This window comes from Podarcis raffonei, chromosome 5, assembly GCF_027172205.1.
Source record: "Podarcis raffonei isolate rPodRaf1 chromosome 5, rPodRaf1.pri, whole genome shotgun sequence".
NCBI classification, from domain to species: domain Eukaryota; kingdom Metazoa; phylum Chordata; class Lepidosauria; order Squamata; family Lacertidae; genus Podarcis; species Podarcis raffonei.
In genome coordinates this window covers 15735758-15759413 of record NC_070606.1, presented here as the reverse complement: position 1 = coordinate 15759413, position 23656 = coordinate 15735758, and the positions used below count along the sequence as shown (strand labels likewise).

The 23656-nt window shown below is 45.2% G+C and overlaps 1 protein-coding gene across 1 annotated transcript in view; it reads left to right on the top strand.

Moving 5' to 3' along the window:
* NFKB2 (nuclear factor kappa B subunit 2) overlaps window positions 1–23656 on the top strand; it is a 41891-nt gene that overhangs the window by 741 nt on the left and 17494 nt on the right. The window contains exons 2-10 of the mRNA XM_053387966.1: window positions 130–199; window positions 3270–3345; window positions 3645–3685; window positions 3825–3923; window positions 9785–9936; window positions 14922–15028; window positions 17967–18125; window positions 21179–21283; window positions 22509–22594. Coding sequence (XP_053243941.1) covers window positions 176–199; window positions 3270–3345; window positions 3645–3685; window positions 3825–3923; window positions 9785–9936; window positions 14922–15028; window positions 17967–18125; window positions 21179–21283; window positions 22509–22594 — 849 coding nt within the window. The 5' untranslated portion in view covers window positions 130–175. The remainder of the gene's footprint in view (window positions 1–129; window positions 200–3269; window positions 3346–3644; window positions 3686–3824; window positions 3924–9784; window positions 9937–14921; window positions 15029–17966; window positions 18126–21178; window positions 21284–22508; window positions 22595–23656) is intronic.

The following is a 23656-nucleotide window of genomic DNA, read 5'->3' as shown; positions in this document are numbered from 1 at the left end:
TGGGCTTCTAGGGACTTTCCATCGGCGTTTCCTCGCCCGCCCAGTTTCCGCCGGAGGCTCTTTCGGCAGCAGAGGCGGTGCTCGCTCGTCTCCTCTTGCCTTCCTCGGGCTCTCCGTTTTCTTTCGCAGGAAGCCCTAAACTCCGGGACTGCTGCTGCCGCCGCCTCGACCGGCCATGGATTGCGACGGCTACCCCGCGGTGAGTCGCCCACAAAGGGGTCCATCTGGGCTCATCTTGTTCGCTGGGGTGGGAGGGCGTGGAAATTCCCCCACTTCCCCGCCCCATTTCCCAGGTTGAGCCATATGCAAAAAAACCGGGGCCGCTTGGCTTCCCTGCAGCTCCCCTTCCGGCTTCTAGTCTCCAGAGGTTAACATTGCCGATTAGTAAGGCAGCACGCTCATTTTGGGAGACAGGAAAACCCCAAATCTCTGTTTTTTATTTGTTTTGTGTGCCCAAGACAACCGCAGCTCCTTGCCCGGATGGATAGTGGCCACGAGTCCCTTTCTAGTGAAAAAAAAAACAGAATATAAGTATTATAATAATATGCAAGAAGATGAAAATGGCTGAGTGATAGAACTAGTCAGTGCTTTTTTTGCTGGGGGTACTTGGTACGCAGAACCCCCCTTTCCCCAAATGTTAAAAGTGTGGCACTTACTATAACAGCTTCATGGTGAGTGCCAATGCCATTTTTTCTTTTTAAAACCCCCCGCACTGGAACTACTTAAGCCACAAGGAATAAAACAATCCAGTACCAGTTTGAATTGTAAACCACTTTGAGGTATTGTTGCAATCAAGCAGTATTATTACAATCAAGCCTTTTCTGTGGTGGCTCCCTGATTGTGGAATGCTTTCCCCAGAGAGGCTCGTCTGGCTCCATCACTACAGGCAGAAACATTCCTCTTTAACCAGGCTTACGACTATTAAATAATCTATGGCCCGTGAAAGTGTGTGTGGAGACAAACTGTTATTATGTTGACTGTTTTATGATTAGGCTGTCTCATGTCAGTAGGCTTTTTATTACGTTTTTATCATTGATGCTCTGTAATGTGTTTTTAATGTTGTACACCGCCCTGGGATCTTTTGATAAAATGTGGTATTATAAATTGAATAAAGAATAATAAATATTGTGAAAGCAGTTGATAACACTGTGCTCCTATTTGCCTAAAGAGCCTGTCCACAAAAGAGAGTACCTGCTGTGTCTTTGGAGGGAGGTAAAACCAAAGTCTGTGCTAGAGGCTGCTCTGTATTTTCCCTAAGCAGCGAAGGAGAGTGCCCTTTGCACCTAGCCATAAGGCACTGTTTTGCCTCTTTCCAGTTCGGAGGCACGATCACACCTGCTTTTCCTGAAACTTGGTAGGGTAGGTGATTTTTTTAAAACATCCTGAAGCTCTCCTGAGGCATTCCAAATTGGTGTTTGTGGGGGTGGTGCTACCTGGCCCCTCCACCTCTTGTCTTCCCATGACAGGAAGCCCTGAAGAGTGTTAGCATGCTTTATTGAAAAATTTCTGTTTCTGGAGCAGGTGGGAATCCTAATTGTGCAGGATTCAGTCTCCTGGGTCTGGTAATAGAGGCTTCATTTAGCTATCGCATACCCTTAGCAAATGGTTTAAAGCTTGCCTGTGCATCGACCTGTCTTGAGTTTATGTATTTCGTACAGTGAGGGGGGGAAAGTATTTGATCCCCTGCTAAATTTGCCCGTTTGCCCTTCTGACGAAGAAACGACCAGCCCGTAATTTTAATGGTAGGTTTATTGTAGCTGTGAGAGACCGAATAACAACAGGAAGACCCCCCCAGAAACCCAGAAGACAAAAGTCAAGAGATTGATGTGCATTATAATGAGTGAAATAAGTATTTGATCCCTTTGCAAAAGATGACTTAGTACTTGGTGGCAAAACCCTTGTTGGCAATTACAGAGGCCAGAGGTTTCTTGTAGGGGGCCACCAGGTTTGCACACATCTCAGGAGGTATTTTGTCCCACTCCTCTTTGCAGATCCTCTCCAAGTCAGTAAGATTTTGAGGCTGATGTGTAGCTACTCGAACCTTGAGCTCCCTCCACAGATTTTCGATGGGATTAAGGTCTGGAGACTGGCTAGGCCACTCCAGGACCTTAATGTGCTTCTTCTTGAGCCACTCCTTTGTTGCCTTGGCCATGTGTTTTGGGTCATTGTCATGCTGGAATACGCATCCTCGACGCATTTTCAGTGCCCTGGCTAAGGGAAGGAGGTGCTCACCCAAGATTTGACGATACATGGTCCCGTCTATCGTCCCTTCGATTCGGTGAAGGTGTCCTGTCCCTTTAGCAGAAAAACACCCCCAAAGCATAATTTGTCCCCCTCCGTGTTTGACGGTGGGGATGGAGTTCTTGGGGTCGTAGGCAGCATTCATTCCTCTGCCTCCAAACATGGTGAGTTGAGTTGATGCCAAAGAGCTCGATTTTGGTCTCATCTGACCACAACACTTTCACCCAGTTCTCTGGGTCATTCAGATGTGCATTGGCAAACTGCAGACGGGCCTGTACATGTGCTGTCTTGAGCAAGGGGACCTTGCGGGCTCTGCAAGATCTCAGTCCTCCACTGTTTTCATGGTGACTATGGTCCCAGCTGGCCTGAGATCATTGACAAGTTCCGCCCGTGTACTTCTGGGCTGCTTCATCACTGTTCTCATGACCGTTGCAACTCCACGAGATGAGATCTTACATGGAGCCCCAGACCGAGGGAGGTTGACAGTTATTTTGTGTTTCTTCCATTTGCGAATTATTGCACCAGCTGTTGTCACCTTCTTGTAGCCCAGTCCAGCCTTGTGCAGGTCTACAATCTTATCCCTGACATCCTTGGACAGCTCTTTGGTCTTGGTCATGGTGGCTACTTTGGAATCTGCTGGATTGATTGCTTCTGTCGACAGGTGTCTTTTGTACAGGTGCTGTAATGAGCAGGGATTGCAGGTAAAACCTCTCCCTTACAGCAGGTGCCTCTAATCTCAGCTCCTTACATACAGTGAAGATACCAGGTAGCCTGACATCTGGCTGGTTGATAGGGGGTCAAATACTTATTTCACTCATTATAATGCACATCAATCTCTGACTTTTGTCTTCTGGGTTTCTGGGGGTTTTCCTGTTGTTATTCTGTCTCTCACATCTACAGTAAACCTACCATTAAAATTATGGGCTGGTCATACTCCCCCCTGCCCACTGTAATTCTGTGGCCCTTCTGTCACACTTGTGCCAAATGTGTCGTAAGATTTCTGTCTTGTCCCCCTATTCTGTCTGCAGTGCTTGGACGGGATAGAATACGACGATTTCCAGTTTGGCCCTCATTTGAATGAGCATAAGGATCTCATGGAAACGGGTAATGAATGCTTTTGGGAGTTTATATGTGCCTGGGGGAATGATAAATTACAAGGGAGGGGAAGTTTCAGTTGAGCTTGTGCATATTGTCTTATGGCTATAAACTGTTGCTCAACAGTCGGTGCTTCTCAAACTTGGGTCCCCAGCTGCTGGGACTACAACTCCTATCACCCCTGACCTCTGGTCCTGCTAGCTAGGGATGATGGGAGTTGTAGTCCAACAACAATTGGCTTAATGGAATTGCATGTGGTTGTGTATACATTGGTCCAATCAGGATATTTTCTTTTTTTTTACCCACAGTTGAAGGCCCGTTCCTCACTATAATTGAGCAGCCAAAGCAGGTATGGATGTAATCATTTGTCACTGAACTGAGTTGCCCCAGCTATATATATGCTGTTGCAAGCATGCTTTCCCCAACGGCTTGGTTTGGTGGAACTGGACATGTAATGGGATGTCTTTGTTTTCCTTTGTCTTCCACAGCGAGGTTTCCGCTTCCGATATGGCTGTGAAGGTCCCTCCCATGGTGGACTTCCTGGAGCATCTAGTGAGAAGGGACATAAGACTTACCCCACAGTTAAGGTGAGCATCAAATATTTTTTAAAAAAATGTATATTCTTCATTGCAAGATAAAATGTACATAAGAGTAAGATAAGACACAAAAATGGGACGCGGGTGGCGCTGTGGGTAAAACCTCAGCTCCTAGGACTTGCCGATCGCATGGTCGGCGGTTCGAATCCCTGCGGCGGGGTGCGCTCCCGTTGCTCGGTCCCAGCGCCTGCCAACCTAGCAGTTCGAAAGCACCCCCGGGTGCAAGTAGATAAATAGGGACCGCTTACCAGCGGGAAGGTAAACGGCGTTCCGTGTGCGGCTCTGCCTCGCCAGGGTAGCTTCGTCACGCTGGCCACGTGACCCGGAAGTGTCTGCGGACAGCGCTGGCTCCCGGCCTATAGAGTGAGATGAGTGCACAACCCTAGAGTCTGTCAAGACTGGCCCGTACGGGCAGGGGTACCTTTACCTTTTAAGACACAAAAAGAAGAAATGGTACCCATGTAGAAAGCAGAACAACAACAAAATTGTATACATTATCCCCCAAAAACATTGTGGTTAACCAGACCTTAACCTAATACTGTACAGTATTTATAAAATGAATTTGAAATATTGTTGAATTTGTCCATGGCAAGTCTCCGTTTGTATGCAACTTGTTCATGTGTAGCGAGTTTGGACATATATTCAGTCCAGTCGTTGAAGGGAGCTGCTTTATTTTTCCCAGTTTGTCAATATCTGTCTTTTTGCCATAGGGCACGGAGAGTCCATTCATATTGTGCCAATTGTTAGATTCAGTGTGTTGAAATATAGCCCAACCAAATATTGATTAAACTGTCTGAAGGTGAGAGCATCAGATGGTTTAATCAGTATTTGGTTGGGCTATATTTGAACATCTTTAAATGATTTCCCCCCTTTAAGAACAGCCATACTCTCGTGGGCCAATGATATTCCCACTTAGAATAGCCTTTTTGACTAGCAGATGGGTATCTGTTGCTTTGGGAAGAGTACAAAGTGCCAATGAAATACTTTGTTTGTAGTCTTCATCTGCCTGCGCTTTAGGCCACACTTTGCAACATTATACCTGGCAGGTGTTGTGAAAATATCACCTTGCTCTTGTCGGCTGCTTTGCTGAGGAGCTGAGGTGCTTAGTTGCTTAGGGATCAAAGATGTTTTGCCATCCAGCTCTTCTGAAGGAATGGAGCATTTTCATTTAGCTTGAATCAGGGTGGATTTGATTTAAATCACTAGTCAGTAAGACTTGATTTAAATCATTTTATTACAAAAAGAGTCATTCTTGCTGGTATAATCTTCATACTTACAGCCAGATGGAGGGTTTCATTTTTGGAATTCTCAGAGTAGTTCTTACAGTTATATAAAAATAAACTGATTTGGTTATACTATTAGAAATACACAGACCGATAATTATGAAATTATTGTGAGGTTTAATAAGTTAACTGTTTATATTTGGATAACTTTTCTGCTGTACTTTATTGGAAGGAGAAAAACAATCATTTACTTTAAAACAATTAAAACAATTTATTTAACTAAAACAATAACATTATAGCATATGTATCCATGTTTGTTAACTGATGCGGTTAAACAATTAAAAAAAAAACTTAGTCGGAGTTTTAGCACACATGAAAAACTTAAATCCTTATTTCCTGATGAATAGCCTTTGGACTGTAGTGTAACTTAAATAGAAAACTATCTTTAGAACGATTTTTCCTCCAAAAGCATTCTATTTTAAAAATCCAATTTAAATAATAAAAAATCCGATTTTTAAAAAAATCTGGGTTTTTTTTAAGTTTAAAAAAATCATTGATTTTAATCAATGGAATTAAACATTGGGGGCAGGTTGAGTCACTGGGAATAAGTTGTGAAGAGACCCCAGAGGCAAAAAGTGTAGAGCGGATGGGTTGAGTCATCTGATGGGAAGGCTTTTAGTGGAGGGTGAGGCTTGAGGAAAAGGAGGTGGAGAATTGGGGAAAGAAGGGACTTAATTAGAAGGCATTAAAACTTCATAGTACTTAATATCAGGAATGTCTGTGTGCCATGAAGGAAGCGAGCGCTGGAGAGGCTGACGATTGCTCAGTTTCCCTTCAGCTGTGCAAAGCAGGCAAGGACATGAAAAGCAAGGATGTGAGGCAGTGCTGGATTTACATATTGCAGCCCAGGGCCTCGTAACCTAGTGGGGCCTTGGTCTCTTGCCATTTTTTGTGGGGGAAGGAAGGCAGAGTTTACTCTAGGCTAGGCATAGGCAAACTCGGCCCTCCAGATGTTTTGGGACTACAGCTCCCACCATCCCAAGTTAACAGGGGCAGTGGTCAGGGTTGATGGGAATTGTAGTCTCAAAACATCTGGAGGGCCGAGGTTGCCTATGCCTGACTAGGCCCAGTTGCTTTTGTTGTTGTTTAGTCGTGTCCGACTCTTCGTGACCCCATGGACCACAGCACGCCAGGCCCTCCTGTCTTCCACTGCCTCCCGCAGCTTGGTCAAACTCATGCTAGTAGCTTCGAGAACGCTGTCCAACCATCTCGTCCTCTGTCGTCCCCTTCTCCTTGTGCCCTCCATCTTTCCCAACATCAGGGTCTTTTCCAGGGAGTCTTCTCTTCTCATGAGGTGGCCAAAGTATTGGAGCCTTAGCTTCAGGATCTGTCCTTCCAGTGAGCACTCAGGGCTGATTTCTTTAAGAATGGGTAGGTTTGATCTTCTTGCAGTCCATGGAACAGTAAAAAAGAGAACAAGGTTTCGTTTCTCATGATCAGGTGCTGTTGAGTTTGGGCCTCCCAAAGTCTCCTAGTCAAAGGCATCCAATTGCTTTAATCTGGGCCTGATGTGAGGGAACAAAAAAGTGGCAGAGGCCAGGAAGATGGGGAAAGTAGTACAAGGCAAAATGGCACAGGGGCTGCGAGTGAGAGCAGCTGTGCCTTATTATTGGGAAGGAAATTGGCAGGTTGAGGCGTCCTGAAGGACTAGTGACTAGGCCGATGTACTGAGTCGAGACCTTCTGTCCTCCTGGCACTGATGGAAGTTGTATTTGAGCAACCCCAACCAGCACAGCTGGAGGGCCAGGGTTGGCACAAGACCATAGGGCACCTGAGGTAGACCACAAAATGGCGGCTGCTCTCCCCCGCGAGGGAAGAAGGTGTGGGTGATGATCTACCTCAGGAACAATAGAAGGGGGAAATAAAGATCTACAATGGGAACAAAGGTGGAAGGAGAACAGCAGTGTTTCTTAGTGGCATGAGATGGCACAGTGGGTGCTGCTAGTTGCAGGATTGCAGCATTGTGAAGGGGCAGCAGATACCTAGATGCGGCAAATCGCTTTGGGATTGAATTTCAGGTGAATTGGCCATTTTTATTTTTAGCTTCAGGCTTGTCATTTGAAGTTTCCTTGGGCTTCACAGATTGACTGGTATACCTGAGCGGTCCGTTTTAGGATGCATTGCTAAACGAAGGTGTTAATGATTTTCCACAGCTCCGCCTGGTTTTTCTCAGAACTTTGTTGCTGCTGCAGCCTTTATTTTGCGGGGCAAATTTTCCCAAGTGTTACTGGATGGGGGAAAAATAAACAATTGCAATAGATAGGAGTTAAAGCTCTTGTTCAACATTAGTGTGGTGAAATCGATTTCAGATGCTAAAAAGAAGTAAACAACCATTCCCTATCTAGTTAGTCTAATCCACTCTTCTGCCTTACTTTTAACATTTGTCTAACCCCTTCTTTATAAGTAAACTATTTTGTCTTTTTTTCTAGTTTTTCAGTTCTGTGCAGTTACTAGAGCTGCACGAAGTGCTAATATTGTCAAGACACCATTGATTGGTGACATTATTATTATTATTTATTCTATAACTCCTGAGCGCATTGGCTTTCTGATGGCTACTTATAGTGTAAAGATTCATTTTGTGTAAGGTTGCCTATGTCGGGATCTGTGGCAGCAGAAAGAAAAGTTGACTGTAGTCTTTGGAGATAATTTGTGCTACGTTTGTGTGAGGCCCATCCCTTTTAGACAAAAAGAAAAGGGGGGAAAAAGAGTCCTGTTTCAGGTGTACACAAAGTAGAGTCAGGCTTTGTTGTGAAGAAGCCCAAATCCTGCACCAGCGTTTTTTATCTTTGTAATAACAGAAAATGAATTACTTTGGCTACAATTGCATTGCATACCTTATTTTATCTGTATCTGGCTGCAATCTGCATTTTAAAATCTAAACTTCTAACATTTAATAATTTAAAATTGTGATTGTGAAATCTGGCTGTAATGTAGAGTCCCTTTAGAGGTGACTCTTAAAGTTTACACCAGACTAGTAAACTTACTTTTGTTACTTATTTCCGGACTGATTCAGGGGCTTGTCCTGAAATTTTTACTGAGTGCTTTGTTGGACAGTTGATGGTTGCTTTCAAAGAGCTATGCCTTGAAAATGGCTTTGTGCTAGGTAAATCGTGGCTGTGTTCCAGCACAATGCTAAACTGTGGTTTAGATTACAAGAATGTATAGAACAAAAAATAAGAAATGTTGGAAGTGTGGAGAGGTGGAGGGTGACCTCTACCATATGTGGTGGACCTGTAGTAAAGTGAAGGGCTTTTGGGAATTAATCTATAACGAACTTAAAAAAAATCTTTAAATACACTTTCCCAAAAAGACCTGAAGCTTTTCTACTGGGATTGATTGGAAAGGAAATTGAAAAAAAAGATAAAAACCTCTTTCTATATGCCACGACAGCAGCCAGAAATATGTTAGCTCAGAATTGGAAAACAGACATAATACCGAATATAATGGACTGGCAGGTTAAAATGATGGACTACGCAGAACTGGCCAGACTATCAGGAAAATTAAGAGATCAGGACGAGCAGAAGTTTCAAGAAAATTGGAGTAAATATTTGATGTATATAAGAAACAATTGTAAATCTTTGAAGACACTGGTAGGGTTGGAATAACTCTTACAGCGTGTAGCTGATAATATGATATATAGAGTACGTGACATTAGAACTTTATTTGATACTTACCAAAGAAATGGAGGGAAGTCAGAGACATGATAGAGCCTAAGTTAAATATGTAACCTATATATGTGTAATTTATGAATGCATGTATGTTTACTGAAAATCATTAAAAATTTAATTTGCAAAAAAAAAAAAATTCAACAATGAGCCTACCATCTTCCCTGACTTGGGTGCTGTCCCTCTCTGTGAAGAGATTGGAACCTTCTACTTCCACTTTGGATTAATCATAGCATAGCATGTTGTCTGAGTCCTAAACCAATTAATCTTAACTGTGGCTAGCAAAAACGACCCAGCTTCATAAACCGTGGCTTGAAGTTGCCCTTCTTCTGCTATCTGTGGTGAAGATTTAACTAGTTATTTCTACAGTCATACCTCGTGTTGCGTCCGCTTCATGTTGCGTCTTTTCGCGTTATGTCCTGCGGCAACCCGGAAGTACTGGCACAGATTACTTCTGGGTTTTGCCGCCTGCGCAGAAGTGCTAAATCGCACCGTGTGGCTGCACAGATGCAGCACTTTGAGTTGCGGGCATTTCACGTTACGGATGGGCCTCCGGAATGGATCCCGTCCGTAATACAAGGTACCACTGTATTTGGATGAAGCAGCAAGTCGCAGTTAAAAAATAAAATAAAATGGAATCTTCCACATTCCTTGCAGCTATGTTGAAGGAGGCTGGCAGGTAGTTGGGGTGGGAATGTACGAACCCAGGTTGAGGCGAAGTCTATTTTCACAATGCGAAACTGTGGCTTACTCTGGTTTCAAATTAACCCAGTAATATTGCTGATGGGAATTCTGGGGGAAAAAACTAATCCATAGGCCTAAAAGTATGTGTTACAAACAATTGTCCTCTCTCTGGCTGGACTCTAATCACTTGGACTTCTCTGTTCTTCTTTTTCATTGCCAGATCTCCAATTATTTTGGGATGGCTAGGATAGAAGTGGACCTGGTGACTCATACTGACCCTCCGCAGGTGCATGCCCACAGCCTCGTGGGAAAGCAGTGCAACGAAGCTGGCAATTGCATTGTAACTGTGGGCCCAAAGGACATGACGGCACAGTACGTATCAGCTGGCGGGTGGGGAGTTGTAGATAGCAATGCTTTTTTGTAAAATTCAGATTTTGTGAAAAGCAGAATTTTGACTATATTTTTGGCTCTGGCGAGCTAGAGCTAAGCGTTTCTTTAGGGAAATGGCACTTAACTCACAATACAGAGGTACCTCTGGCCTTGAACGTAATCCATTCCGGAAGACCGTTCAAGTTCCGAAACGTTAGAAAACCAAGGCGCAAAACCAAGTCAGCAAATTCAATTGAGAAAATTGAAAAACACACAGAGGAAACTGTTCAACTTCTGAGGTGTGTTTGAAAATGGAAGCATTTACTTATGGGTTTTCGGTGTTGGGGTTCCAAAACATTTGTCAACAGAGATGTTCGAGAACTGAGGTACCACTGTACAGCTGGATATTGTACACTGTACATTGCACACTTAACCAATTAGTTAGGAATTTTGGAACAGTCATTTATTGCAGTATAAAATATTGAGAGCATTTCCTCTTCCTGCACTTAGCTGGGGGTTGAACTGGCAACTTCTAGACCACAGCATGCTCTCAGAACCAGATGGCTGAGCCTTATGTCGCCGTTAGGCTCTGATGTCTTAATTAGTTTTCTTATTTTTTGTTGCACTTTTCTTTATTGTAAGATAAATTTGATGAGTTTAATGCAAGCATAAAACAGAATTGTTCTTTCTCAGAGGAGGAGGATACACTGTGAAGAGTAAGTTTGCCCATCTCTTTCTGGAGGCAAGTCTAGCTGACCATCACATCTCCACAATTCCAGTGGTTAAGAATCCTTCCCCAATTCTTAACTGACTTTTGTCAGGAGGGTAGAGTGTTTTTTTGCTCTAGAGCTATTGGCCCTATTTTTGCTCTTCAGATTCCCCCCCTTGCTCCCCCAGACTCAGATGGGTGCCTTTCTTTTCCTTTCCTGTGGGAAAATATATTGTTGAAATGCAAAGTAAGAGTAGCTTACAACTAGGAAGCTAACTCTTCTAGGTGATAACTTCATTGTAATGACTATACATTGTCCAGACTCTTTATATTCAAAGAGAACTTTACTTTCATTAACTGAAAAGAATGTATTCACAACCTCATGCTTATTCACTTTGTTCGTTATAGAGAGCTTCTGCACAGATTTCTTCTTAGTAACATTTAGGGTTCTTTTTCTGTCTGTTTTGAAGGAGGTGAGGACCTCCTGAAAAGGCTACAGTTTTGCTTCAGACAGCTCAGACTGACACAACATTGTCCTCAGCGGTATCCTGAAAAGTCTCTCTCAGCAGCCATTCTCACAGAGAGCAAAAAGCAGTTAAAAATGACAGTTACTGGAATAACAGTCACAACACAACAGAATGCCTCTCTCATGTGACTCACAGCCAGCCAATCACATGAGAGCTGCTGCAAAAGGAAAAAACCCATGTTAAAACTACACAGTAATTTTACATAAGTAAACATTCCCATTTCAGGAATTAAATCATTATCCTTAACGGGGGTGGGGGTGGGGGAAGGAGACGAGGAAGAGGACTTTGCACTTGCACATTGAGAATGTATTTGGTGTCGAGCCCATGTAAATAATGCCTTGAAAGCACCCATAAATCAAATTCTTTCCTTCAGTCAAGTCTGGATTGAGGCCTTTGTCTAGGCAGAGCAATCATCCATGGCATTTTTCAGTATCCTGGGTTTAGTCTGCAGCATGTCCACATCTTGCCTATGAATCATGCACAGCACTTTCTCAACAGTGCACAGATTTCCTGTATGGAAACGTTACTCTGTTTGAACTCTTGTCTCTCTTGAACCTGTTTGCATGAGTCCCATTAAGCACCTGACCTTTGGCTGTGTTTGGCTGGCTCATGGAGGGCTTTTAAAAAAATGTGTTTGTCTGTGAGTAAGCTAAGTTTGTGTGTGTGTGTGTGTGTGTGTGTGTGTGTGTGTGTGTGAGGAGCTACACTGTGAGCCTTGTCAATGGGTGGAAGACTCCCGCCCCATATTGTTTTGTGTTTACTTCACTTTCTTCCACTGCTAATTTTCTAAAATTCCCTCAGGTGCCAGAACTCACCACGAACTCCTTGCTTGTTCTCTTATAATAGCACCTGAGAGGTGCCAGAACTGAGTTTTGTAAATGAACTGGTTGGATGCTACTGGGAAAGTCTCCTTGCTCCTCCACCCATTAATGACTTCAGCTTTTCTAGACTGGTGCAGGATATGGCCTCGCAGCAGAATCAACACTGCAGCCCCCTTTCTGTTGCTTTCAATCCTTATTGGCTGCCAATGCAGCAGCACATCTCCCTTCCTTGTTCGGAGGAAGAGAAGGAGGCCCTTCCTCAGTTCTTTATATTTTCTTAAAGTATGCCTAACCACTTCCTTCCCTCAGAATAAGGCAGAGAGGAGGGGAAGAGGCACTGCTGCTCTGCTGCCATGTTGGCAGTAGTGAAACATTAAAAATAGAAGGAGGCTGAGTCGAGTGGCAGATGAGGCAGATGAGGAAGGGCCAGTGTGGTGTAGTAGTTAAGAGTGATAGACTTGTAATCTGGTGAACCGGGTTCGCGTCTCCGCTCCTCCACATGCAGCTGCTGGGTGGCCTTGGGCTAGTCACACTTCTCTGAAGTCTCTCAGCCCCACTCACCTCACAGAGTGTTTGTTGTAGGGGAGGAAGGGAAAGGAGAATGTTAGCAGCTTTGAGACTCCTTGGGGCAGTGATAAAGCGGGATATCAAATCCAAACTCCACCTCTTCTTCATTTTGATCATTTTCCAAGCACAATTCAAAGTGTTGGTGTTGACCTTTAAAGCCCTAAACGGCCTTGGCCCAGTATACATGAAGGAGCATCTTCACCCCCATCGTTCTGCCCGGACGCTGAGGTCCAGCGCCGAGGGCCTTCTGGCGGTTCTCTCACTGCGAGAAGCAAAGCTACAGGGAACCAGGCAGAGGGCCTTCTTGGTAGTGGCGCCCGTCCTGTGCAACGCTCTCCCATCAGATGTCAAAGAGATAAACAACTACCAGACCTTTAGAAAACATCTGAAGGCAGCCCTGTCCAGGGAAGTTTTTACTGTGTGACATTTTGATGTGTTTTTAATCTTTGTTGGAAGCCGCCCAGAGTGGCTGGGAAAACCCAGCCAGATGGGCGGGGTACAAATAATAAATTATTATTATTATTAATGAACTGGGCTTGACTGGGAGGTGGCTTCGTCCTCTTAGTGATGAAGACAGGACGGTCAAAAACCCTTGTTCCAGAGATTGATAGGTGGGGTCACCCTTCCCAGGACATTGTCCTAATGTTGAGGAGAATGAATGTTCAATACTCTAGTCATGGCAGCCCACTGGATAAATTTTACTGTTTCTTCCGATCATTTAGCTAGCTGCTGGTGCTCTAATATAGATAGGTTCATGGGTTCTAGTCAGATCTTGATGTCAATATTGTTTATCCAGATCCAGCAAAAAAAATGAAATCCGATCTGATAATCTTTATTGTCATTGTCCAATACAGAACAGTGGAATTGAAAAATCTACATAAAACATTCAAAACCTAACAAGCCTGCTATCCCAGCTATCCCTACCTGGTTAGCCCCTTAAAAACTCTGATACCCCATTTTAAAATACAATCTACTCCCATAGAGACTCCTTACACTGCGTTTAAAACCAAAATCGCATTTGGGTAGAAACTGTTTCTTAGGCGGCTTAGTCCTAGTCTTTATAACCCTGTACCTTCTTCCAGAAGCTGAAATAGATCATTTCTGGGGTGCGCACTATCCTGCACTATCTCTGCAGCTTCCTTATGGCATAGATTTGATCCAAGGTGGGAAGAGTGCACCCAATTATGCTCTCCACAGTCTTTACAACCCTGGACAGCATTGTTTTTCCCCTGACCGCACAGCTTCCAAACCACACACACAGACCATAAGTTAATGCACTCTCAACGGTACAATGGTAAAATGCCATCAACAGGTCCTTTGAGTGATTGTTTTTCCACCCTGACAGCATTTCCTGTAGGTAGTGATGCCCATAGCTCTAACATCCCTGTTGGAGCCACTGTTGGTGTCACCTCAAATCGGGCAACGAAGGTATTCAACTCTTCCACCAAGGAAGCAGTACTTTCTACCACTGATGAATTTCTCGATTTATAACCAGTCAGATGTTGAACTCCCTGCCACATTTGTCTAGTACCATGATTTCTCAGATGGTCCTCAATTTTTCCTCTGTACTCTGCTTTTCTTTCCTGATACCCCTCTTCAAGTTCGCTCTTTCTATACCATACAATATCCAAACTTAAAATGGAGATTTGACCAGGTAGATGTTTACTTGCACTGTTTGTTTTCACTGCACAGGAGGCCTGCAGAATTTAGAGCAAGCAAAGTACAGTACTCTGTAGCTTCTTCCATTTCTTTTAGAAGAGCAAAAGAGAAAAGCTGATGCATTTTAGATTCCATTGCGGTTAATTGATGCTGCATGCACAACAGCATGACCGCCTCTTGTTTATTTGTCATGCCTCTTTGTTAACACAGGAGAGCTCCCATTGCTTTGTCCCAGTTCCTGCCAACCTAGCAGTTTGAAAGCATACCAGTGTGAGTAGATAAATAGGTACCATTGCGGCGGGAAGGTAAACGGCGTTTCCATGGGCTGTGGCACTCGTCACAGTGTTCCATGCACCAGAAGCGGTTTAGTCCTGCTCGCTACATGACCCGGAAAAGCTTTCTGCGGACAAACGCCGGCTCCCTTGGCCTAAAAGCTGAAATGAGTGCCACACCCCATAGTCAAATTCAACTGGACTTAGCCATCCAGGGGTCCTTTACCTTTTACCTTTTATTAACACGGGGAGTTAAATAAGTTGTTTTTATTCTGACCTCTTGTTATCTGTGCTTTTTGTCTTCCATTAAATATTTTCAAGACGTGTTCAGCCCCAGAAGTGGTGACTGGGATCTCCTGCTCTTGTTCTTGGGTGCATCGCTGCCCAACTAGGCGCTTTCGCTGACATGAGGTGTTGATTTGTCCTTTCTCAGATTTAACAACCTGGGTGTGCTCCATGTGACCAAGAAAAACATGATGGAGGTCATCCGGGACAAGCTGAAGAAGCAGAAGTTGCGGACCAGAGTGCAGTCTCTGACAGGTGACCTTGAACTGGGAAGGAAACATCTGGGGAGCGGTTTGATAGGAACTGTCTGCCCCTCTACCTGTTACACTATTTGGGGGGTGGGGGGGTGTTGAGGTTCTATAACTGATTTGGAGTACAGTGGTACCTCAGGTTACATACGCTTCAGGTTACAGACTCCGCTAACCCAGAAATAGTGCTTCAGGTTAAGAACTTTGCTTCAGGATGAGAACAGAAATTGTGCTTCGGCGGCATGGCAGCAGCAGGAGGCCCCATTAGCTAAAGTGGTGCTTCAGGTTAAGAACAGTTTCAGGTTAAGAACGGACCACTGGAACGAATTAAGTACTTAACCCGAGGTACCACTGTACTGGATCAGTCCCAGTTCACTCTGGGACTAGAGGAGCAAGATTCATACCATGTTTCTCACTTGAAATGCACAACAAGTTAATTGGTGTAAAGTGTTAGCATGGCAGACAGTGGTTAAGCATGAATGAAAAAGTGTTACTGGCCAGTGACAAGAAGTTTCACACAATTTCCCTCTTAATAGCATTCTTAGTTTACAAAACATGACTGAGGTTTTGGATATGCCTGGCTTCCCCAAGATAGCAGTCAGAGAATTAGAATTGTAGAGTTGGAAGGGAGCCTGTGGGTCATCTAGTCCAACCCCTTGCAATGCAGGAATATGCAGCTATCCCATACGGGGATCGAACCTGCAACCTTGGCGTTACCAGCGCCACACTCTAACCAACCGAGCTATCCAGGTGATAATGAGTCTACGCATCTGACTTTAAAGGATCTTGGGTTTCAATGCAGAACTGTGCCTCTGAGCATGTGTAGAAGGCATTGCCCTCTATACAGTGGCTGGAATCTGATCCCACTACGTCTGGAATTGGAAGGAAGGCCCTTTAACTCAAAATCACCCCTTTCTGGGGTATGGGGGGGCTTGAAATCTGGTGTACCTAATAGGGGCAAGGTACAGGAAAGGGGAGGGACGCGGGGGTGCTGTGGGTTAAACCACAGAGCCTAGGACTTGCTGATCAGAAGGTCGGCGGTTCGAATCCCCGTGATGGGGTGAGCTCCCGTCTTTCGGTCCCATCTCCTGCCCACCTAGCAGTTCGAAAGCACATCAAAGTGCAAGTAGATAAATAGGTACCGCTCCAGCGGGAAGGTAAACAGCATTTCCGTGCGCTGCTCTGGTTCGCCAGAAGCGGCTTAGTCATGCTGGCCACATGACCCGAAAGCTGTACGCTGGCTCCCTCAGCCAATAAAGCGAGATGAGTGCCGCAACCCCAGAGTCGGCCACGACTGGACCTAATGGTCAGGGGTCCCTGAAATTAGGGGAAGACTGAAATTAGGGAGAGGAGAGTGGTGAAAGGGCAGAGCAGAACAGGGTTGAGAACAGAACACAGCATGTGAGAGGAATGGCTTGCTGGAGCTTAGCATGAGCTTCCCTTTCTATTGCCAGGCCCTTGGGCTTGAAACCTGGGAACAAACAATCGCATTCGAGCTTGTTTAATGTTCCTTTTTTCTTCGCTTTCTGTAAGATTGCCCCTTAAAATAGGGGCCAGCATTGAAGTATGACTTTCTAGAAGCTGGGCTCTTCAGTGGCCCTAGTGGGAGCTTTGTGCTTCCAGTGGAAAACTCACTTTCATGGGTTTGATTAAAATGGGGCAACTTGTTCATGTGTTTTTCCAGGAAGAAGGGCGTAATGGTCGAAAAGCAAGTCAGGGTCGCCCCTTGCTGTAGGTTTTGTTTGAGACATCAGAAGCTATTATGAGGGATTGACTGACATAACTTTCTAACCAACTCAGTTCTGCTTTTCTCAGTATGCCCGGTATAATGTGGACCTTTATGTCTTTTCTATATAATTTGTAAACTAGTTTCCTGCACAGTTATCAACCCAGTAAAGGTGCAGGAGCCCAGAAATTCTGGGTTCGGATCTTTGCCTCTGCTGTAAACTTTGTAGGTGTCTTTGGGCCAGTTGCAATTTCTTGACCTTGGATCTCCAACCTGTAATTTGGAGATCGTGATTCTGACCTCTCTTACGCGCAGTTATTGCAAGGATCATATGGAGCACTTCAAAAACTCAAGGCACTATGCAAGCGTTAGGTAATTGGCTTTCCGTTTGCCAACAACAAGGACACACTTCAACCCCCATCCTGCCACATGGGAGCCACTTCCAAGAAGCCATGTGCTTTAGTAGAGTGTGGGGAAAGCCCACCGGGGTCCCCCAGGGGTAGGAGAGAAGACACAGCAATTGCTGCAAGAGTCTTAGCGCCATGTAGATCCAAAATAATTTCTCTCCCAGCTGTTGGTTCATATGGTAGGCGGAGATTGCATACATGACATGCGTTTGCAAATCGCTGAGAGCATCCTGCCTCATGCATAGTTACTCTGATAGCAAGAGTAGGGCTGGGTGATATAGTGACATATCGCCCAAAACCGGTTTGAAGTCCATATTGTGATATCTGTTTTGTAATTTTTGACCTGGCAACATATCACAAGTCATGATGTGTGTGTGTGTGTGTGTGCTATTCAAAAATATGGGAAAAACTGAAGCCAGCCCAATGCCTCTACATAGCTCCATCCTTATTCCTGACATTCTGATATATCAGTATATTGCAATGTTTAGTTGGTGATATATTGTGATGTTTAATACCAGATATCGCCTGGCCCTAAACAAGAGGACCATTAAGCCGGGGCTGTTCAAACATATCTTTCAAAAAAACCTTTGGTGCCCAGGCTGGACAGATCCAATCATCAGAGATGGCATTATTTTCAAAGGCAGCCCATACAGCAGGGATGGGGTCCTTGTTGTCCTTCAGAGACATTATGAGATGACCTCTTGCCTTTGGTAGGGAAGGGTACACTTAAGACGTGGGCTATAGGACCCCCGGGTTTGTGGATGTAGTAGCCCTTGTTTGCCAGGTGTATAATTCAGCATCTACTTTGGCAGAATCTGAAGAAGAGGAGATTGAGCAAGAGGCTAAGGAGCTGAAGAAAACAATGGACCTCAGCATTGTCCGGCTGCGATTCAGCGCCTACCTTCGTGACAGCAGTGGGAACTTCAGCCTGGCGCTGAAGCCGGTTATCTCGGACCCTATCCATGACAGCAGTAAGTCTTCTCTCTTGGTCCATAGACTGACCTCAGTTGGGGTTTCACTCTTGTTTGGAGGAGTGCCATGGAGCAAGCAACTGCCACTGTGTCTGCTGCTTGGCCAGGTTTTGAACATAGGCATCTGGTTAGCCACAGTATGGTCCAAACCACTGAGCCTCTTGGGCTTGCCAATCAGGAGGTCGGCGGTTCAAATCCCCGTGACGGGGTGAGCTCCCGTTGCTCTTTCCCAGCTCCTGCCAACCTAGCATTTGAAAGCACGCCAGTGCAAGTAGATAAATAGGTACTGCTGTGGTGGGAAGGTAAACGGCGTTTCCGTGCCCTCTGGTTTCCATCATGGTGTCCTGTTGCACCAGAAGCGGTTTAGTCATGTTGGCCACATGACCCGGAAAGCTGTCTCTGGACAAACTCCGGCTCCCTTGGCCTGAAGCAAGATGAGTGCTGCATCTGCATAGTTGCCCTTGACTGGACTTGACTGTCCATGGGTCCTTTACCTTTACCATTTTACCTTGCTGGGATGGGTGGGGCTTTGACCTTATCCAGCTACTTATGTTCTTAAGAAGAGTTCTGTTGGCTCGCAGCAACTGGCTTCCATTTCACTTTTTATTTGTATACCTCCTTTCTATATTACTATATGGAAGGCAGTTTGCAAGCTGAAGAGATGACAGAAATCACGCACACACCTTGTAACAAGCTGATCAAGTACAAAAAAAGTCATAATGCATACATAACATTAAAATAAACAACTTACTTCAAATAAAGCAACGCTCAGTAATCCATTAGAATATAATGACTGACCGGACCCAAAGGGTGCTCACCAATGGTTCCTCTTCATCCTGGAGAAGAGTGACTAGTGGGGTGCCACAGGGTTCTGTCTTGGGCCCGGTCTTATTCAACATCTTTATCAACGACTTGGATGATGGACTCAAGGGCATCCTGATCAAATTTGCAGATGACACCAAACTGGGAGGGGTGGCTAACACCCCAGAGGACAGGATCACACTTCAAAACGACCTTGACAGATTAGAGAACTGGGCCCAAAACAAACAAGATGAATTTTAACAGGGAGAAATGTAAAGTATTGCACTTGGGCAAAAGAAATGAGAGGCACAAATACAAGATGGGTGACACCTGGCTTGAGAGCACTACATGTGAAAAGGATCTAGGAGTCTTGGTTGACCACAAACTAGACATGAGCCAACAGTGTGACGCGGCAGCTAAAAAAGCCAATGCAATTCTGGGCTGCATCAATAGGAGTATAGCATCTAGATCAAGGGAAGTAATAGTGCCACTGTATTCTGCTCTGGTCAGATCTCACCTGGAGTACTGTGTCCAGTTCTGGGCACCACAGTTCAGGAAGGACACTGACAAACTGGAACGTGTCCAGAGGAGGGCAACCAAAATGGTCAAAGGCCTGGAAACGATGCCTTATGAGGAACGGCTAAGGGAGCTGGGCATGTTTAGCCTGGAGAAGAGGAGGTTAAGGGGTGATATGATAGCCATGTTCAAATATATAAAAGGATGTCACATAGAGGAGGGAGAAAGGTTGTTTTCTGCTGCTCCAGAGAAGCGGACACGGAGCAATGGTTCCAAACTACAAGAAAGAAGATTCCACCTAAACATTAGGAAGAACTTCCTGACAGTAAGAGCTGTTTGACAGTGGAATTTGCTGCCAAGGAGTGTGGTGGAGTCTCCTTCTTTGGAGGTCTTTAAGCAGAGGCTTGACAACCATATGTCAGGAGTGCTCTGATAGTGTTTCCTGCTTGGCAGGGGGTTGGACTCGATGGCCCTTGTGGTCTCTTCCAACTCTATGATTCTATGATTCTATAATGGTGCACAATGAAATTAAATATCAGCAAACCGTAATTAAACATAAATTCTTAACGCCAGGGGTCAGCAACCTTTTTTAGCCGCAGGCTCATAGAATTAGAGTTGGAAGGAAGGACAAGGGTCATCTAGTCCAGGGGTCAGCAACCTTTTTCAGCTGTGGGTCGGTCCACCGTCCCTCAGACCATGTGGTGAGCCGGACTATATTTTGGAAAAAATAATGAATGAATTCCTATTCCCCACAAATAACCCAGAGATGCATTTAAAATAAAAGGACACATTCTACTCATGTAAGAACATGCTGATTCCCGGACTGCCCGTGGGCCGGATTGAGAAGGCAATTGTGTCGCATCTGGCCCACGGGCCTTAGCTTGCCTATCCCTGCTTAACGCTCTTAACAATTGCAGTAAATAATTACTAAACTTAGCAATAAAAAAAGAACAGCAAGTCACAATGTGTAAAATGCCACAATACATACAAAACCATGTAAAAGGGTCAAACAAATGCACACAACTTATCACGTTGTTGTTTTTAATCCTGGAACTCCTGTCGTCAGCGTGATCTCTGATATTGGGAAGACCACCACAGCTGCATTTAGGCCTCAAGGTTGACACATCTGTTGAGAGGAGTATGCCATCCTTCTCCCCAGGGCCTGATTGTTGATATTTCGGGTCTTACAGACTTGGTAGAACACTAATTTCAAGTTCACATTTGTGCTGGAGAGCTTACAAGCTCAGGTGGGGCGCGGGGAACTAGGCTGTTTGGGAGACACCACAAACTATGGCCACCAGGTGGCAAGTAGTAGCCATAAATCACTTCCTGTCTGAGCGTGTAGTGAGGCCTTCTACCAAGATCTCCTTGCATTGCACAGAACATGGAAGAGTTGAATCTCTCTCTGCACCACATTTTGGAGGTCCCCCCTCCTCCTCCTCCTCAGTTTCTATAGCTTCGCACAAATGGAAAGACTGACACATTCTTTCCCTGAACCTTCTGGGTGCATGGCTGGAGTACTTGAGAGGGGAGGGTTGATGGTAATCGCAAAAAAGAATGGGCTGCCGAGGCTAGCCAAAATTTGTGAACCTCTAGGCGCACATTTGGCTTGAAGTAATGTGGCTCTCGTATGGAGTCCCTTTTCTTACATTTGTACGCATGATTACATACAAAAACGCATCTCTCCAGCTGCCTGGATCTCAGTTACACAGCTCTGCCTTTTCCTTGCTCTTCAGAATCCCCCGGGGCTTCCAACCTGAAGATCTCAAGAATGGACAAGACAGCTGGCTCCGTGCGAGGCGGGGATGAAGTTTACCTGCTGTGTGATAAAGTCCAGAAAGGTGAGCGCTGTCCCTTATTTTCTTATCTTTCATTTGTTGATGTTTTTGGGGGAGTGGCATCCGAGGTCTTGAACATTAGGAAGCATCAGACGGGGTTGCCAACAAGGTGACTTGAGATCTTTCCTGGGCACCCAGGAAGCCACTGCCTCCTTGGTCGTGAGGTTATGATGATGGCTTCTCTCGGAAGATTTTCCAAGAGCAGTGGCACATTTATTATTTCATCTCTGCATGCTTCTGAAGGCTCAGATTGATTCACTTGTACTCAGATCCATTGGGAAAGAAGCCTGTGCACATGGTCCTTTTCTGTGGGCTGGGCTGGGGGTGTTGATCTGGAGGAACAGAAGTGACCAGAAAAGGATGTCCTCACAACATCCGTTCAAAAATCCATATGTGCCCACAGGCTTTAAGAGGTTGGAGGTACCCTGTCCAATTATGCCCGAGAGTCTTAAGAGCTTGATTCCTTGTACTCCTGTTAAACATTCTTCAGAAATCTGGATGGAGACCAAATTCCGACCCGGTTGTATTGGTCGTTTCTTTGTTCTCAAGTCTACTTCACTTGGCTAGGATTTTCCAAATACAGATATATATGTATTTTTGTTTGTTTATGCGCTTTCTTACCTGCCCTTTCATCTTAAGGTCCCAGGGAGCCCAGTTACAACCCTAGAAAATAGGATTGCGAAAAGTAAATAAATTAGAATGGAACAGGACAACTTGTTGCGTTTCTGCCAGGGTTGCTTCAGAAGAAGCAAGTGTAGACATTGCTTTTCAAGGCAGATGGTCCCTTTGTAAATTGGGCCTCGGAGGGCTCTTCATTAGCACAAGGAGAAGGAATGAAGGAAAACCCCATGTGGCTGCGGAGGAGACTTGTGGCCTGAAAATGGCCTGGGAAAGGGAGAAAATGATGCTCTAGAGCAGACATCCCCGAACTCTGCCCTCCAGCTATTTTGGGACTACAATTCCCATCCCTGACCACTGGTCCTGTTAGCTAGGGGTGATGGGACTTGTAGTCCCAAAACAGCTGGAGGGCAGAGTTTGGGGATGCGTGCTCTAGAGGGCTGGGCTGTGGTCACATAGAGGGATTGATTGCACTGAGAATGTATTGGGGGGGGCGGGGAGAGAAGACCTTAATAAATGAGACCCTGTTCTAGTTCAGATGCCTGGGACCTGAGACAGGGTGGGTTGGTGCTTGCTCACAAGGGAAATAATTTTTCTCTTCCTCCTCCAGATGATATTGAGGTGCGGTTTTATGAAGACGATGAGAATGGCTGGCAGGCCTTTGGGGACTTCTCCCCTACGGATGTACATAAACAGGTACCGGTTGGGTCGTGGGAGACCTGGGTCCCACTCAAAAGATCAGTCTTGCAGAGCAAATCCCTTGTCAGCTTGAGCAATTAGATGTCAAGATTGTGTAGCATTCCGTGTGGCACCAGGCTAAAAGACCACCAGGTTTTGTGTGCATAGGAATTTAAGGATTGTAAGTGTGTGCTTGGGGTTTCATCTGCCTGGGGAAAATGAGAGGTTCTGCTAGTATACATAGGTCCTAAGCATATAATGATGATGATGATGATGATGATGATGATGATGATGATGATAATATAAAGAACAACAACAACATCATCTGGCTAACAACAACAACATCATCTGGCTGGCTTTCCCCAGCCACTCTGGGTGGCTTCCAACAAAGCTTAAAAATACATCAAAATGTCACACATTAAAAACTTCCCTGAACAGGGCTGCCTTCAGATGTTTTCTAAAAGTCTGGTAGTTGTTTATCTCTTTGACATCTGATGGGAGGGTGTTGCACAGGGTGGGTGCCACTACCGAGAAGGCCCTCTGCCTGGTTCCTTTGCTTCTCGAAGTGAGCTTCTCGAAGTGAACTGCCAGAAGGCCCTCGGCCCTGGACCTCAGCGTCTGGGCAGAACAATGGGAGTGGAGATGCTCCTTCAGGTATACTGGGCTGAGGCTGTTTAGGGCTCTAAAGGTCAACACCAACACTTTGAATTGGATCATTGTCGCCTGTTAAACCTGATGCGCTTCGCAAGATCTTTGGAAAGCCCATCTCCTTTCCCTGGTTTGCTCGCCTCTCGCGACCAGTGAACACAAGCCCTGGGAAACTGGGTTTTTCTTCCAATAAAGCATTTGCTCGGAGTGCAATAAAACTCTATTCTGCATGGTTGTGTGACTTAGGTCATGAACCAGGCAACTACTTGCCCATTTTCATTGCTATTCCTGGGTGAGGTGAGTGACTTGGCAGCTGCAGGGGATCCAAGGACGAAACTGATTTCTTCAGACACATCAGTTGGGTCTCCGGGCCAAGATGTGGAATAAGCTGCAGCAGTTGTCCTAGTTGATGATCCATTTCTAGAGGTATAT